Below are 18389 nucleotides of genomic sequence, written 5' to 3'. Positions count from 1 at the left end.
AGCGTTTGGATTCCATTTGGTACTGATTTTCTAGAAAAGCAAAACAAACAGAAAAGAACAACTGAGACTAGGCACTTGGTTAATAGGTTAGTTCCCAAAATGATATAAAATAGCATAAAAATGCAAATAAAATACACAAGATTAATAATATAATTGAAACAGTCAGGAAATATATATACATTAGAGATGTATCAATATCTTGGCACAATAAAATACTATTTGAAGAGTGTATTTTCAATGAAAGACTTAGGTGAAGCTGCATATATATTGGCATAAATATCTACAGACATAGATCAATATGTATAATCGCACTAAATCAGAGCATGTACATTGACAAGTGCTACCTCTTGAGCACTGCGTTGGTTTTCCCCGAAGAGGAAGGGATGATGCAGCAAAGTAGCGTAAGTATTTCCTTCAGTTTTTGAGAACCAAGGTATCAATCCAGTAGGAGGCTACGCGCGAGTCCCTCATACCTGCACAAAACAAATAAATCCTCGCAACCAACGCAAATAGGGATTGTCAATCCCTATAAGGCCACTTACGAGAGTGAGATCTGACAGATATGATAGGATAATCTTTTTGGTATTTTTATGATAAAGATGCAAAGTAAAATAAAGGCAAAGTAAATAGCAAAGGAAATAACTAAGTAGTAGGAGATCAATACGATAAAGATAGACCCGGGGGCCATAGGTTTCACTAGTGGCTTCTCTCGAGAGCATAAGTATTTTACGGTGGGTGAACAAATTACTGTTGAGCAATTGACAGAATTGAGCATAGTTATGGGAATATCTAGGTATGATCATGTATATAGGCATCACGTCCGAAACAAGTAGACCGACTCCTGCCTGCATCTACTACTATTACTCCACTCATCGACCGCTATCCAGCATGCATCTAGAGTATTAAGTTAAAAACAGAGTAACGCCTTAAGCAAGATGACGTGATGTAGAGGGATAGACGCATGCAATATGAAGAAAACCCCATCTTGTTATCCTCGATGGCAACAATAGAATACGTGCATTGCCTTGTTGCCCCTACTGTCACTGGGAAAGGACACCGCAAGATTGAACCCAAAGCTAGGCACTTGTCCCATTGAAAGAAAGATCAATCTAGTAGGCCAAACCAAACTGATAATTCGAAGAGACTTGCAAAGATAACCAATCATACATAAAAGAATTCAGAGAAGATTCAAATATTATTCATATATAGACTTGATCATAAACCCACAATTCATCGGTCTTAACAAACACACCGCAAAAAGAAGATTACATCAAATAGTTCTCCACAAGAGAGGGGGAGAACATTGTATTGAGATCCAAAAAGAGAGAAGAAGCCATCTAGCTAATAACTATGGACACGTAGGTATGAGGTACACTACTCACACTTCATTGGAGGGGCTATGGTGTTGATGTAGAAGCCCTCCGTGATCGATGCCCCCTCCGGCGGAGCTCCGGAACAGGCCCTAAGATGGGATCTCGTGGTTACAGAAAGTTGCGGCGGTGGAATTAGGTTTTTGGCTCCGTATCTGATCATTTGGGGGTACGTAGGTATATATAGGAGGAAGGAGTACGTCAGTGGAGTAACAGGGGGCCCACGAGGGTGGAGGGCGCGCCAGGTGTAGGTAGGCGCGCCCCCTACCTCATGGCCTCCTGTTTCTTTTCTTGACGTAGGGTCCAAGTCTCCCGGGTCTTGTTCGTTGAGAAAATCACGTTCCCGAAGGTTTCATTCCGTTTGGACTCCATTTGATATTCCTTTTCTTCGAAACCCTAAAACATGCAAAAAAACAACAATTCTGGGATGGGCCTCCAAAAAGAGAGAAGAAGCCATCTAGCTAATAACTATGGACCCTTAGGTCTGAGGTAAACTACTCACACTTCAACGGAGGGGCTATGGTGTTGATGTAGAAGCCCTCCGTGATCGTGCTCCCTCCGGCGGAGCTCCGGAACAGGCCCCAAGATGGGATCTTGTGGATACAGAAAGTTGCGGCGGTGGAATTAGGTTTTTGGCTCCGTATCTGATCGTTTGGGGGTACGTAGGTATATATAGGAGGAAGGAGTACGTCGGTGGAGCAACAGGGGGCCCACGAGGGTGGAGGGCGCGCCCGGGGTAGGCAGGCGCGACCCCTACCTCGTGGCCTCCTGTTTCTTTTCTTGACATAGGGTCCAAGTCTCCCGGGTCTTGTTCGTTGAGAAAATCATGTTCCCGAAGGTTTCATTCCGTTTGGACTCGGTTTGATATTCCTTTTCTTCGAAACCCTAAAACAGGCAAAAAACAACAATTTTGGGCTGGGCCTCCGGTTAATAGGTTAGTCCCAAAAATAATATAAAAGTGGATAATAAAGCCCAATAATGTCCAAAACAATAGATAATATAGCATGGAGCAATCAAAAATTATAAATACGTTGGAGGCATATCAACAAGTTTTTAAAGAGGCTTAAAATGAGGAGTGCCAAGAAAGGTTTCTCCCAATCTCAAATGGCATAACACTTAGCGGAAATCAATGTCCCAAGACTATTGATGAGTGAGTGCAAATGAGTGGAGTTCCATATGCCTCTGCTATTGGCTCCATCATGTATGATATGATATGTACATGACCAGATGTTCCTTATGCGCTAAGTGTTAGTTGCGTATACCAAAGTGATCGAGGAGTAGCTCACTAGACAGCAATTAAAAATATTCTAAAGTACCTCAGGAGAACAAAGGACATGCTCCTTGTTTATGCAGGAGATGAAGAACTCGTTGTAAATTGTTACACCCATACTATATTCATGACCGATATAGATGACTATAAATCTCAATCAGGTAATGTTTTCACACTTAATGGTGGTGTGGTTGTTTGGAAGAGTTTCAAACAAAATATTGTTGCACATTCTATGACAGAAGCAGAGTATATTACAGCTTTAGAAGCTTCAAAGGAGACGTTCTGGATCAAGAAGTTTCTTGAAGAAGTTGGTCTAGTCCCGAGTGTGATGTATTCAATGGCTCTCTATTGTAATAATAATGGAGTCGTTGCTCAAGCAAAGGAACCAAGATCACACATGAAGTCCAGACACATTGAACGCAAGTATCACATTGTCCGACAATATGTTGAGAAGGGCTATGTGAAGATTCTCAAGATTCACACGGATTTGAATGTGTCAGATCCAATGACGAAGGCTTTAGCACGAATGAAGCATGAGAAACACCGGATAGTCATAGGTGTTAAAGAGACTATGTAAACTAGATTATTGACTCTAGTGCAAGTGGGAGACTGTTGGAAATATGCCCTAGAGGCAATAATATTTGTATTATTATATTTTTCATATTCATAATTATAGAGTTTATATTCAATGCTATAACTTCTGTGATCTTGGAATATGCGATTTAGTGGAAAACTCATATGCACGTGTGAAACAATAAACAATTAAATAAAAGGTTCGTAGTCTTGCCTTTGGGACTAGCTCAGGTGTTGTTGGTGATCACATTTTCTGGATCTTAGGATATCATTAATTGTAACGATAGTCCTAAAACAACATTGAGATTATGACATTAGAATAGTCATATTGAATTGACCCAATCTTGGTTGACATGAATTGAGTTAATATCGTTTGTAATCAATAGTAATAACAAAGTGTTAACGTGTGATTTTGCTCCTTAGGCAATGACAGTATCTGATACGTCTCCAACGTATCTATAATTTTTGATTGCTCCATGCTATTAAATATTCTTTTCTGGATGTTTAATGGGCTTATTTATACACTTTTGTATTATTTTTGGGACTAACCTATTAACCGGAGGCCCAGCCCAAATTGGTGTTTTTTTTGCCTATTTCGGTGTTTCGCAGAAAAAGAATATCAAACGGAGTCCAAACGGAATGAAACCTTCGGGAGAGTGATTTTTGGAACAAATGTGATCCAGAGGACTTGGAGTGGACGTCAAGAAACCAACAAGGAGGCCACGAGGCAGGGGGGCACGCCTACCACCCTGGGCGCGCACTACACCCTGGTGGCTCCACCGACCTACTTCTTCCTCCTATATATACCTACATATCCTAAAAACATCAAGGAGCACCACAAAAACCTAATTCAACCGCCGCAACCTTCTGTACCCGTGAGATCCCATCTTGGTACCTTTTCCGGCACTCCGCCGAAGGGGGCATTGATCACGGAGGGCTTCTACATCAACACCATTGCCCCTCCGATAATGTGTGAGTAGCTTACCTCAGACCTTCGGGTCCATAATTATTAGCTAGATGGCTTCTTCTCTCTCTTTGGATCTCAATACAAAGTTCTCCTCGATTCTCTTGGAGATCTATTCGATGTAATCTTATTTTGCGGTGTGTTTGTCGAGATCCGATGAATTGTGGGTTTATGATCAAGATTATCTATGAACAATATTTGAATCTTCTCTGAATTCCTTTATGTATGATTGGTTATCTTTGCAAGTCTCTTCGAGTTTTCAGTTTGGTTTGGCCTACTAGATTGATGTTTCTTGCAATGGGAGAAGTGCTTAGCTTTGGGTTCAATCTTGCGGTGCTCGATCCCAGTGATAGTAGGGGAAATGACACGTATTGTATTGTTGCCATCGAGGATAAAAAGATGGGGTTTATATCATATTGCACGAGTTTATCCCTCTACATCATGTCATCTTGCTTAAAGCATTAATCCATTCTTACGAACTTAATACTCTAGATGCATGCTGGATAGCGGTCGATGTGTGGAGTAATAGTAGTAGATGCAGGCAGGAGTCGGTCTACTTGTCACGGACGTGATGCCTATATACATGATCATACCTAGATATTCTCATAATTATTCGCTTTTCTATCAATTGCTCGAGAGTAATTTGTTCACCCACCGTAATACTTATGCTATCTTGAGAGAAGCCACTAGTGAAACATATGGCCCCTGGGTCTATCTTCCATCATATTAATCTTCCGTCAACTAGCTATTTCTGGCACCGTTTATTTTGCAATCTTTACTTTCAATCTACATCATAAAAATACCAAAAATATTTATCTTATTATTATTATCTCTATCAGATCTCACTCTAGCAAGTGGACGTGAAGGGATTGACAACCCCTTTATCGCGTTGGTTGCGAGGTTCTTATTTGTTTGTGTAGGTACGAGGTTACTCGCGCGTGGTCTCCTACTGGATTGATACCTTGGTTCTAAAAAACTGAGGGCAATACTTATGCTGCTTTGCTGCATCACCCTTTCCCCTTCAAGGGAAAACCAACGCATGCTCAAGAGGTAGCAAGAAGGACTTGTGGCGCCATTGGCGGGGAGTCTATGCACAAGTCAAGACATACCAAGTACCCATCACAAACTCTTATCCCTCACATTACATTATTTTCCATTTGCCTCTCGTTTTCCTCTCCCCCACTTCACCCTTGCCGTTTTATTCGCCCTTCTTCTGTTCGTCTTTCTATTTGCTTTGATGTCTTACTTGGCTCGTTTGCTCGTTTGGTTGGAATAGTTGTTTATTTATGGATAAACAGAGAACCTAAGATCTATGGATCCTCATCCGCTTGCTAATATTTTTAAGAGATCCAACTATGATGAACCAATTGCTTGTGAGTCTTGTGCACTAGATTATCTTTATGAAGTTTTGCTTGAAATTCATGAATCTCAAAATTGTGATGAAGTACTTTATGGAGTGATTCACGGTGGATCTTTGAATAGAAAGCATGATTGCAATGATGATAGTATAAATTTTGTTAATGTCAATTGTGCTTATAATATGCAAAACCCTAAGCTTGGGGATGCTAGTTTTGCTATGTCCTCTACTTGTTGCAATGTTAATGATGGGGGTGATTCTTCTTTTGATAATAGTGTTTGCAATATTATTGAAAGTAGGTTTGGAAGAGTGTCAACTTTAGATCCCACATATTTGGAGAATGTTCAATCTTATGAAGTTTTTGATAAAAGTGGGTTTGGAGAGGTCATGACTTTAGTTAATGTTAATCCCACTATTTTGGAAGAGTGTCAACTTTGCATGCATGTGGATCATGTTGAGAATATTTTATGTGATAGCTATATTGTTGAATTTTCTTATGATCCTACATGTAATTATTATGAGAGAGGAAAATATGGTTGTAGAAATTTTCATGTTACTAAATTACCTCTCGTTATGTTGAGATTGCTATTGTTTCTTTCCGCTTCCTTGCATATGCTAGTTTTTGCTTGCCTTGATAATTTGTTTACGTACAAGATGCCTATGCATAGGAATTATGTTAGACTTAGATGTGTTTGTCACGTGTTTTATGATGCTCTCTTTGTGCTTCAATTCCTGTCTTCCATGTGAGCATCGTTGAAATCTTTTGCCTAGCTAAAAGGCTTTAAAGAAAAGTGCTTGTTGGGAGACAACTCAATATTTTTCCTTGCTGTTATTCAATAAATAATTTATCTAGCCTCTGTTTTGGTTGTGTTTTTTGTGTTTAATTAGTGTTTGTGCCAAGTAGAACCGTTGGGAAGACTTGGGGAAAGTCTTTTTGATCTTGCTGTAAAAAACAGAAACTTTAGCGCTCACGAGAATTGCTGTCATTTTTTATTGGAGAGTGATATTTAGTTAATTATTTTTGCATATGATTAATAGATAATTTCTCACGTCCAGCAATTTATTTTAGAATTTTTGGGGTTGCAGAAGTATGCGTTTGATACAGATTACTACAGACTGTTCTGTTTTTGACAGATTCGGTTTTTCGTGTGTTGTTTGCTTATTTTGATGAATATATGGCTAGTAATGGAGTTTATAAACCATATAAAAGTTGGAATACAGTAGGTTTAACACAAATATAAATAAATAATTAGTTCATTACAGTACCTTGAAGTGGTGTTTTGTTTTCTTTCGCTAACGGAGCTCACGAGATTTTCTGTTAAGTTTTGTGTTGTGAAGTTTTCAAGTTTTGGGTAAAGATTTGATGGATTATGGAACAATGAGTGCCAAGATCCTAAGCTTGGGGATGCCCGAGGCACCCCAAGGTAAAATCCAAGGACACCAAAAAGCCTAAGCCTGGGTATGCCCCGGAAGGCATCCCCTCTCTTTTGTCTTCGTTCATCTGTAACTTTACTTGGAGCTATATTTTTATTCACCACATGATATGTGTTTTGCTTGGAGCGTCTTGTATGATTTGAGTCTTTGCTTTTTGGTTTACCACAATCATCCTTGCTGTACACACCTTTTGAGAGAGACACACATGAATAGGAATTTATTAGAATACTCTATGTGCTTCACTTATATCTTTTGAGTTATATAGTTTTTGCTCTAGTGCTTCACTTATATATTTTAGAGCACGGTGGTGGTTTCATTTTATAGAAATAATTGATATCTCATGCTTCACTTATATTATTTTGAGAGTCCTTTAGAACAGCATGGTAATTTGTTTTTGATATTGTAAAAAACTTTCATATAAGTGCATTGAATACTAATAGAATTTTGATACTCGATGATTGTTTTGAGATATGGAGATTGTGATATTAAAGTTATGATAGTTGAGTAGTTGTGAATTTGAGAAATATTGTGTTGAAATTTGCAAGTCCCGTAGCATGCACGTATGGTAAACGTTGTGTAACAAATTTGAAACATGAGGTTTTATTTGATTGTCTTCCTTATGAGTGGCGGTCGGGCACGAGCGATGGTCTTTCCATACCAATCTATCCCCCTAGGAGCATGCGCGTAATACTTGGTTTTTGATGACTTGTAGATTTTTGCAATAAGTATGTGAGTTCTTTATGACTAATGTTGAGTCCATGGATTATACACACTCTCACCCTTCCATCATTGCTAGCCTCTTCGGTACCGTGCATTGCCCTTTCTCACCTTGAGAGTTGGTGCAAACTTCGCCGGTGCATCCAAACCCCGTGATACGATACGCTCTATCACACATAAACTCCTTATATATTTCTCAAAACAGACACCATACCTACCTATTATGCCATTTCTATAGCCATTCCGAGATATATTGCCATGCAACTTTCCACCGTTCCATTTATTATGACACGCATCATCATTGTCATATTGCCTTGCATGATCATGTAGTTCACAACGTATTTGTGGCAAAGCCACCATTCGTAATTCTTTCATACATGTCACTCATGAGTCATTGCACATCGCCGTACACCGCCGGAGGCATTCATATAGAGTCATTTCTTGTTCTAGTATCGAGTTGTAATCATTGAGTTGTAAATAAATAAATAGAAGTGTGATGATCATCATTAATAGAGCATTGTCCCAAAAAAGAGAAATGCCAAATAAAAAAAGGCCCAAAAAATAAAGAAAATAAAAGGGGCAATGCTACTATCTTTTTTCCACACTCGTGCTTCAAAGTAGCACCATGTTCTTTATGATAGAGAGTCTCTTGTTTTGTCATTTTCATATACTAGTGGGAATTTTTGATTATATATCTTGGCTTGTATATTCCAACAATGGGCCTCCTCAAGTGCCCTAGGTCTTCCTGAGCAAGCAAGTTGGATGCACACCCACTTAGTTTCTTTTGTTGAGCTTTCATACATTTATAGCTCTAGTGCATCCGTTGCATGGCAATCCGTACTCGTTGCATTGACATCAATTGATGTGCATCTCCCTAGCCCATTGATTAGCCGCGTCAATGTGAGACTTTCTCCTTTTTGTCTTCTCCACATAACCCCCTTCATTATATTCTATTCCACACACAGTGCTATATCCATGGCTCACGCTCATGTCTTGCGTGAAGGTTGAAAAAAGTTTGAGATTACTAAAGTATGAAACAATTGCTTGGCTTGTCATCGGGGTTGTGCATGATGAGAGCATTCTTGTGTGACGAAAATGGAGCATGACCAAACTATATGATTTTGTAGGGATGAACTTTCTATGGCCATGTTATTTTGAGAAGACATGATTGCTTAGTTAGTATGCTTGAAGTATTATTATTTTTATGTCAATATTAAACTTTTATCTTGAATCTTTCGGATCTGAACATTCATGCCACAATAAAGAAATTACATTGAGAAATATGTTAGGAAGCATTCCAAATAATTTTTTTTTGTTTTTATCATTTACCTACTCGAGGACGAGCATGAATTAAGCTTGGGGATGCTTGATACGTCTCCAACGTATCTATAATTTTTGATTGCTCCATGCTATTATATATTCTATTTTGGATGTTTAATGGGCTAATTTATACACTTTTATATTATTTTTTGGGGGCTAACCTATTAACCGGAGGCCCAACCCAAATTGCTGTTTTTTGCCTATTTCAGTGTTTCGCAGAAAAAGAATATCAAACGGAGTCCAAACGGAATGAAACCTTCGGGATCGTGATTTTTGGAACAAACGTGATCCAGAGGACTTGGAGTGGACGTCAAGCAACCAACGAGGAGGCCACGAGGCAGGGGGCGCGCCTACCCACCCTAGGCGCACCCTCAACCCTCGTGGGCCCCTCGTGGCTCCACCAACCTACTTCTTCCTCCTAAATATACCTACGTACCCTGAAAACATTGAGGAGCACCACCAAAACCTAATTCCACCACCACAACCTTCTGTACCCATGAGATCCCATCTTGGGGCCTTTTTCGGTGCTCCACCGGAGGGGGCATTTGATCATGGAGGGCTTCTACATCAACACAATTGCCCCTCCGATGATGTGTGAGTAGTTTACCTCACACCTTCGGGTCCATAGTTATTAGCTAGATGGCTTCTTCTCTCTCTTTGGATCTCAATACAAAGTTCTCCTTGATTCTTTTGGAGATCTATTCAATGTAATCTTCTTTTGAGGTGTGTTTGTCGAGATCCGATGATTGTGGGTTTATGATCAAGATTATCTATGAACAATATTTGAATCTTCTCTGAATTCTTTTATGTATGATTGGTTATCTTTGCAAGTCTCTTCGAATTTTCAGTTTGGTTTGGCCTACTAGATTGATCTTTCTTTCAATGGGATAAGTGCTTAGCTTTGGGTTCAATCTTGCGGTGCTCGATCCCAGTGACAGTAGGGGAAATGACACGTATTGTATTGTTGCCATCGAGGATAAAAAGATGGGGTTTATATCATATTGCATGAGTTTATCCCTCTACATCATGTCATCTTGCTTAAAGCGTTACTCTGTTCTTATGAACTTAATACTCTAGATGCATGCTGGACAGCGGTCGATCTGTGGAGTAATAGTAGTAGATGCAGGCAGGAGTCGGTCTAATTGTCACGGACGTGATGCCTATATACATGATCATACCTAGATATTCTCATAATTATTCGCTTTTCTATCAATTGCTCGACAGTAATTTGTTCACCCACCGTAATACTTATGCTATCTTGAGAGAAGCCACTAGTGAAGCCTATGGCCCCCGGGTCTATCTTCCATCATATTAATCTCCCGTCAACTAGCTACTTCTGGCACCGCTTATTTTGCAATCTTTACTTTCAATCTACATCATAAAAATACCAAAAATATGTATCTTATTATTATTATCTCTATCAGATCTCACTCTTGCAAGTGGCCATGAAGGGATTGACAACCCCTTTATCGCGTTGGTTGTGAGGTTCTTATTTGTTTGTCTAGGTACGAGGTGACTCGCGCGTGGTCTCCTACTGGATTGATACCTTGGTTCTACAAAACTAAGGGAAATACTTACGCTGCTTTGCTACATCACCCTTTCATCTTCAAGGGAAAAACCAACGCATGCTCAAGAGGTAGCAGTATCGTGGTCACTTCTTACCGTATGATGGGCTTTGTGGTTGCTCAAACGCCACCTGGAACACGCTGATCATAACGACAACTTATGGGTTCATCCAAAATTTTGACAAGTGGCTGGATATCTCGAGAGTGGAATTTGCTCCACCGGCGATGGACAAATATTCTTAGGGCCCATTGGGTGTGACAGCATCCATCATCGTCTGGCCAGACACAGGTGACTACGTCACGGGGATGCTGGAACACTATATCGAGAAAGAAGAACAAAACTGCTAACGAGGATTTCGATATAGTGAGCATAATAATGATGATTCAGGAGGATACCGATGCATCCTGGGTTTTGTAAAGTATTACGAAGCAAAGGCAACATCACATGGTAACCAAAGGTTCACTCGAATATCATTCGTGTGATCATATGGATTGATATGGATGTCCGTGGTCGCGCTATCGGTCATTGAATGAACGGTTTCGTTCATGTCTATGAGTTACCGAACCTTCGGGGTCACAAGCTTAAGGAAATCATGATCCAGAAGCGCTAGTAGGATGGGAGTGATGAGAATATATTTGTGTAATTGTTTCATTAATATCCAGAATAGTTCTGAGAGGATCCAGAAGCGCTTCGGGGTCACCAGAAGGGTTTCGGTGAATATCGGGTAACACCGGGCATTACCAATAAATGTATATAGGAGAAAAATGTTTCCGAGGATGTTAAATTATATATATAATGATCTAATAGTATTTAGAACTATTTTATATTTAATTTAATATCAACGGGCTTTAAAAGGCTAAGAGATGGAAGTCATCTTGGGCCACAAGGGCCCAAGAGGGGAGGCACCCCTCCTATAAGGAAGGGGGCCGAATATGGAGGGGGAGCAGTCACACTCCTCCTCCCCCTAGTAGGCGCACCAAGGGGGAAACTGAAACTTTCCCCCTTGGTGGCAGCCATTTCTCTCCCCTTTGGCCTATATATACTTGAGGTTTGGTGCTCTTTTAACACACAAGTTTAGGAGCCTCCCCTTGTTCTTCCCGTTCTAGTTCTAGTTGGTCCTAGTTGACTAATGAGAGCTAGCCTAATCCTCTTGTCCTCATAATTAGAAGCCCTATATGGTTCTAATATCCTCCCTTTAATTTTCCGGCGATGATTAGCTCTGGACGACGAAGCGCTGCCGGATCGTGAAGGTTGCACGCTTGCAACCAAGTAGAGAGGTCATGCTTTTGGTCTTCGGTTCGAGGGACTATTCGTGGGCGGTACGAGGGATCGTTCGTCGACAGTTCGAGGGACTCCAAGTATGATCTACACCTACACGTTCTTCTTCCGCTGCAACTCGGTGACAGTAATGATCATGATCCCAACCCATTGTGCATCTTCATATTAGATCTTCGGTGTGCGTAGGCGCGAAATTCTTTGTTTTCTACTACATTTCCCAACAGTGTGGTGATGCAGGGTTTCATGGCCACAAATGTAAACTAGCTCCTGCACCAGATGTCCCAACTAGAGAAGACCCCACAGACCAGCATAACGAACAAGAAGAACTAGAAGAACAAGATAATACTGATCAACCAGAAACTTAAGAACAATGCATGAAAATATCATTGCAAGCCATGCATTTTGACAATGTCAACACCATTTCTATTATGGTTTTCATTGGGGGGAAACAAGCTATTTCGTTAGTGGATTCATGCAGCAATTCTACTTTTATAAAGCCTCAGTTTGCTCTTTAAATATCTTACACAATTGTAAATGATAAAACAAGAGCATTCACTACGGCAAGTGGAGGCAAGCTCTGGTCAGGTTCTTTTGTGTGAACAAGAACTTTCATTGTTGGTGGAATATAATTTCAGAAACAGTTCAGGGTTTTGGACCTCCCAAGTCATGATATAATACTTGGCAGCGATTCGATGGCCAACCATATCCTAGTTGCATTTCACTATATGTAACCCTAGGAAAATCACTGTAAGGAAAAGACAAAGAAATTCATATCATTATACCAACTCATGACACTCTGTCTACAACAACTGAAATTGAGTTTCCTGAAGCTGCTAAGTTAGTAGCTAGTGGAGCTACTGGTTACGTATTGCAACTTATAAGGGATACAACGTTTATTGTTCCTGAGAAACAATTTGTTGCACCTGAAGTAGAGGAACTCTTGCCACAATTCCTTGACATTTTCAAGGAACCTAAAGCCCTTCTTCCCAAGAGAACTTGTGACCACAAGATACCATTTAAGGAAAAGGCATTTCCTCCTAACAGAAGAATTTACAAAATGCCTCACATGCAGAGGGGTGAATTGAAGAGGCAAGTTGGTCCGAGGCTGAGATCCGAAATTATTACAGCAAGTGAAAGTCCATACTCCTCTCCAGCAATTCTAGTTATGAAGAATGATGGCACTTGAAGGTTATACATTGACTATGGAAAACTCAATTTTTCCACAACTAAAAACAAATTACCAATTCCAGTGTTAGAGGATCTATTGGATGAATTTCATGGGGCTAGAATTCTTTTCTAACTTGAATCTCAGATTAGGCTACCACGGATTATACTGAATGACTCTGACATTCCAAATACTGCCTTCAAGACCTACTTTGGCAATTATTAATTTTTGGTCATGTCATTTGGAATTTCAAATACATCTGGCACATTTCAGGCATTAATGAACAATGTAGTTGGGCCTTATATCAGGAAATTTGTTCTTGTATTTTTTGACATATTAGTATTCAACAAGTCACTTTCTGAACATATTGCACATTTGGAAATAGTCTTGTAATTTCTCCAAGAATACCAATCCTTTGCTAATCTCTCTAAGTGTGTCTTTGATGTCTCCCAAGTGGACTATTTGGGGCATATTATTTCTGGAGGGGGTGCAACTGCTACCCATCTTAGGTAGCAACGGTTGATGATTGGCCAGAACCTGCTACTCCCACACAACTTAGAGGATTCTTGGGACAATGTGGTTACTACAGGAGGTTTTGTGAAGAACTTTGGCATAATTGTTAGGCCTCCCCATGATGCACTTAAAAGGACAAATTTTGTAGGACACTTGCAAGGACAAAAGGCCTTCCAGGAACTGAAACAAGCCCTCATTATTGCGTCAGTTCTTGCCCTCCCCTACTTTTCTGAACCTTTCTACTTGGTAGGTGCAACCATGATGCAAAAAGGCAAACCCTTGGCTTATTCAATCTCTACACACTACCCAAAAAATACTACTTTGTCAACCTATGAAAAGGAAGCATTGGCTATCATTGTTGCATTGAGAAGGTGGAGACACGATTTCCTAGGTAATGACCTGATCATCAGAATACACCACTAGAGTTTACAGTTCATAATAGATCAAAAAATACCACTGGAATACAACACAAGCTCATGCTAAACTATTGGAATTTAATTTCACCCCAGAATATAAAAAGGGCAAAGAGAACTTTGTTGCAGATGCACTTTCCAGGAGAAATTACCTCAAGGCAATGTCTCTGAAGTGGAACAATCTTACATTGCTAATTCTACTTGCAAATCATGTTTTGGAAAAACTGTTACTGTCACCAAACCACTATGTTGTCCCTATCCTGGATTTGTAGACCCACTTAAAATACCTGACATGGTCTGGACTCACCTGAAAATGGTGGATAGACTTCCAAAGTTTGCACACTTTATCCCCCTATCTGACCCATTTATAGTGCGGACAATGACTCAAGCAAACACCAATAATGTTCTTAAGTTACATGTCCTTCCTTTGTCAATTGTCTCTAATCGATATCAAATATTTACAAGTCAGCTTTGGCAGGATATTTTCAAGAGAATGGGCAGTGAACTACACTATATTTATGCATATCATCCACAGTCTAATAGACCGAATGAGAGTGTAAAGCATTGTATTGAAAACTACCTGCGCTGTCTTGCATCCTCCCAACCCAAGAACTAGTCTACGCAATTTGAAATAGTATAAAGATTTTGGTAAAAATGGCTATAACCCATCAGCGTTGCTTCTGATATAATTTTTTAGTCAGTTGCCATCAGGGCTAGAGTACATAGATGTCAGTCATCGTGCATATTTTTTATTTTTACTTTGTTTCCAGAAGAAACATCTTAGCAAAAGTTGGATATAATGCATTCACAATGCATGGACTTGATAAGTGGAAGAATGCGAATGATGAAAAAAATTGTCCACTCTTAGGCCGTGTATGTTCTACACCTTGCTCACCACACAACAATTCAGCCATAGAATATGAAGCATTATTGAATTAGGCATCCCATCTAGAAAATGTTGTAGCAAGGAAAGTCCTAGTTGGTATTGTTAGCAACCCACCCATAGTTTTTCATTTACAAAGGCCAAGAAAATGGCAATTTCTGGTCAAATTTTAATATACTACACTACAAGGTGATTAGTTAGCATACAAGATCCCATCATAACTGGGAGGGAGCTATTACATGAGGCAAAACAGACGAGTGATAACTGGTGTTTCTTCGACATTAGCACCATATATCTTTTAAGAGGATATTTTAATTATCTAGCTTGGTCAACAAAATTTGAGCCATAGTGGCACATCACAATCCATCTTGGCTGAAAGAACATCGGCCCAGCTTGTTGCTCTATTGACATGTGGGACCTAGCGAACTAGTAAGTTAGCAGGAAACAAACCATTTCTGTTCTGATGGGAAAATCCACCGCCGATGACTCCCTCATTCTCCTTCTTCCCTAAACCCAACCACGATGGTGGGATGAAGGTGAGGCGCTGTGCTAGGTCGACCATTATCACCTCAAGGGCCCACAAGCATGAGCCACTCGCTAGTGGCAATGTGTGCATTGTGAATCTAGTGTGAAACCGTGGTGCCCTGCGAGTTCTTTGAAATGGATTGCTCGGTAATTTGAGTTCAAAACCATTTCAATTTTTGGAAGTTTGCAAACATTTACTAATCCACATTACACACATAGCTTAATCCTCTTTTTACATGGAGCGATACCAGCATTTTTGGTTGGTCCGTTGCAAGTGTGTATGCCAACATGGTACCAACCGTAGTAAATTTTAGTCACAACTATGTGATGATGATGATGCATATACCCCTTTGTTTAATTTATGTTTCATTAGTAAGTAAGCCAATTTACTGACAACTATAGTACATTTAGTTCACAATGTCTAAGAAGAGCAGGTGGATTGTTGGATCTGATACAACATAATACAAGTTTATTTGTACGGTCATTGAGATCTGTAATACAATTAGTTCAATGGATAGGTTTGTTTTACCATGTATCAAAAAATACAACAAGAGTTACATTACAGGAGCTCTAAAAAACACTTAAATTGGCACTCCTCGTCGCTTCCTACCTTCACATGTGTCATGAGCATGACTTGTAGCAAAATAAACAAATGATTTATGAGGGGGTAACCTTGATTCCCATGAAGTTAGAATAAAGTCTCCTTCCGGTCTAACACTTGGATCTGCTATAAGTCCCCCCAATGTCACACTTGGTGATTCCTCCTTGATTGAAACATTAATTGTATAACGTGTCATGCTAAGTGGATGCAAAGCAAAGTCTGTTATGTCCACTTGATGACCTTGTGCTAAACGCGTGCTTGGTTGCACACCATCTATGGATAGGTTTCTTTTAAGAAATCTTATTGCCTTGTCCAATGTGCAACGCCAAAACCGAACATTGAGATTTTTTCTCAACACATCCGCGTATGAATTTGCTGCGATAAGTGAACCTTGCATATTGTTCAACACCTTGACAAATTCATCTGCTACTTGAACTAACCGTGGATGTTCTGCAGGGTCTATGCTCCCGAATGCCAATGCCTTGAAAAGGTACCTCAACTCATCATTTGATAGAACAGTAAGGAAAATTGGTTTCACCGATCCAAACCTGCCTAATATTTTTAGTTTACTTATGATGATTATCTTACTTCCTCTGCCTATTCTTATGAAAAATGAGTGAAACTTTTTCCAATCATCGTCCCCTACATCAGAAGCAAACTCGATAACTGCCAACATCATTCCTTCCATGGTCCTTCCATGGTCAAGTATGCTCATAAGGTTGTCTCCATCTAAGTGCAATACAGAAGGGAATTGCGAGCGAACCCTTTCATCGCCGCACACATGGGCAACCAAAGTTTTCTTCCCAGTTGTTGGACCACCTATGACCGGGAGAACTGGGAGTGCATGATCTCCATGAGGGTCGTTGTGCTGCAACAAGAAGCTCAAGAGCTTTTGCTTTTCAGCATGTCGGCTGAACATGAAGTTGTTGGTGTAAAGATAAACATCGTATGGCCTACGATACATGCGCTCGCATCCACCTAGAAGCACAACAAATTCTACCATGTCAGCTATAGCAATTTCTAAACTTTCCAAGGCACTGTGAGACTCAAGGTGTGTGCCCTTATCAGTTGTTGTACGTGAGCGCTTGGCTAAATACAAACTGCTGCTAGAAGAATTGTTGCTGCTAACCTTGTCAATGCGCGCACCATCTTGGAGGGCTTGGTACCTCGAGTTATCCAGCACACTGTATCCTCGGTACATGGCCTCTATAATACTCCCGCAGCGGTCACGCTAGGCACTTGACAGTTAGTTCACCTAAGATAAGTAGCTTAAACCAGGCTTTAACAGCTAACGAGAAACTACAAGGAAATGATAAATGACATGTATAATCGTTCCGCTGGCTACACTTGGTCACTCCTGAACTGTGGATGAACTTTGAGTGAAGGTGGCAACGCGATTGCCTGCATCGTCTTGGAGGGCTCAGTACCTTGAGGTATCGAGCAGACGGTGTCCTCTCATGGCCTCTGAGAGCGTCTTGAGCTGCATCATCATCCCGGAGTTGGTTATGTATCGTGTGTCTGCCTCCTCGACGATGGTGCAAGCTCTCATCAGGAGATGCTGCAAGCTCTCCAGCACCTTCTCCTCTGACTGTGCATGGCTGGAGGATTGGTACTTGTTCATCAGGAAGGAGATGAACCGGCTCACCAGTTCACTTGCAACTACAGACTTGGCAACCTCCATGTTTGAGATTGATGAGGTAATCTGCCTTTTGGTCTCTAGATAAATTTGACTGGGCTGGCTTCTGCCAAGTCTTGCACAGCAAGGATGACTTTAGCTGCAACGAGGTTGGCTGAGACTGTCTAGCCACCCTTCTGCACTTATATGTGCACAGGCAGCAGGGAAAAATTGGCTAGTATTTTTAGTATTCACATTAAGTAGGTCCAAATTAGTTATTTTGTTTCTATTGACTCCTTCTATACTTATATGTGTACTCTACTGTAGCAATGTACCACCGTGGAAATTGCCTGGGCTAGATGAACGACAGTCGATAAGCATGGCGCAACAAATTGGCAAGGAAACAATATGCTCCATTTTTTATATTGGTCAATGAAGATGAGGATCACCATTCGATGCTTCAGTAATCTTTCGGAGGAGATTCGACCATTTTGTTTGTACATTTTTGCTCCTTTAGTCCTTCAGAACGTAACCAGTATATATGTGGCTTATTTTATGCTAGTTTAGTCTTTAACCGAAATCCGTTGCACCATGTGCATTCTTCACATTGGTACGAAAAATGGAAAAAGTAAAAAAAAAAGTATGATGGAACTTCCGACGATAGAGACTTGATTTGTTTTCTGTTTGAAACTAGGAGTTGTCTGCCTGCATGAAATTGTTGCTGCCCCCCGTAATAATTAGGGTTAGAGCAATTATCAAAGCATCGGACATTATGAAATTTCAATAAAACTCATCTCCTGGGTGTGGGGTGGAGATGCTGTGCAA

General features: G+C 40.3%; 1 protein-coding gene across 1 annotated transcript; it reads right to left on the bottom strand.

The window, feature by feature from the left end:
* Positions 1-15929: 15929 nt before the first annotated feature.
* On the bottom strand, positions 15930-17630 carry LOC123184227 (uncharacterized). Its single transcript, XM_044596381.1, has 2 exons — positions 17377-17630; positions 15930-17115 (listed from the first exon to the last, which is right to left on the bottom strand). The coding sequence occupies exons 1-2, from the start codon at positions 17628-17630 to the stop codon at positions 15930-15932; spliced, it is 1440 nt and encodes a 479-aa protein (XP_044452316.1).
* Between the last annotated feature and the right edge of the window lie 759 nt (positions 17631-18389).

Source organism: Triticum aestivum, chromosome 2A (assembly GCF_018294505.1).
Source record: "Triticum aestivum cultivar Chinese Spring chromosome 2A, IWGSC CS RefSeq v2.1, whole genome shotgun sequence".
NCBI lineage: Eukaryota > Viridiplantae > Streptophyta > Magnoliopsida > Poales > Poaceae > Triticum > Triticum aestivum.
This window is presented reverse-complemented; position numbering and strand designations above follow the sequence as displayed.

Coding starts and splice junctions, on each gene's coding strand:
- LOC123184227 (XM_044596381.1), bottom strand. CDS start 17,630: ATGGAGGTTGCCAAGTCTGTAGTTGCAAGTGAACTGGTGAGCCGGTTC. Junction 17,116..17,376: donor CGTCTGCTCGATACCTCAAG/GTACTGAGCCCT, acceptor GGATAACTCGAG/GTACCAAGCCCTCCAAGATG.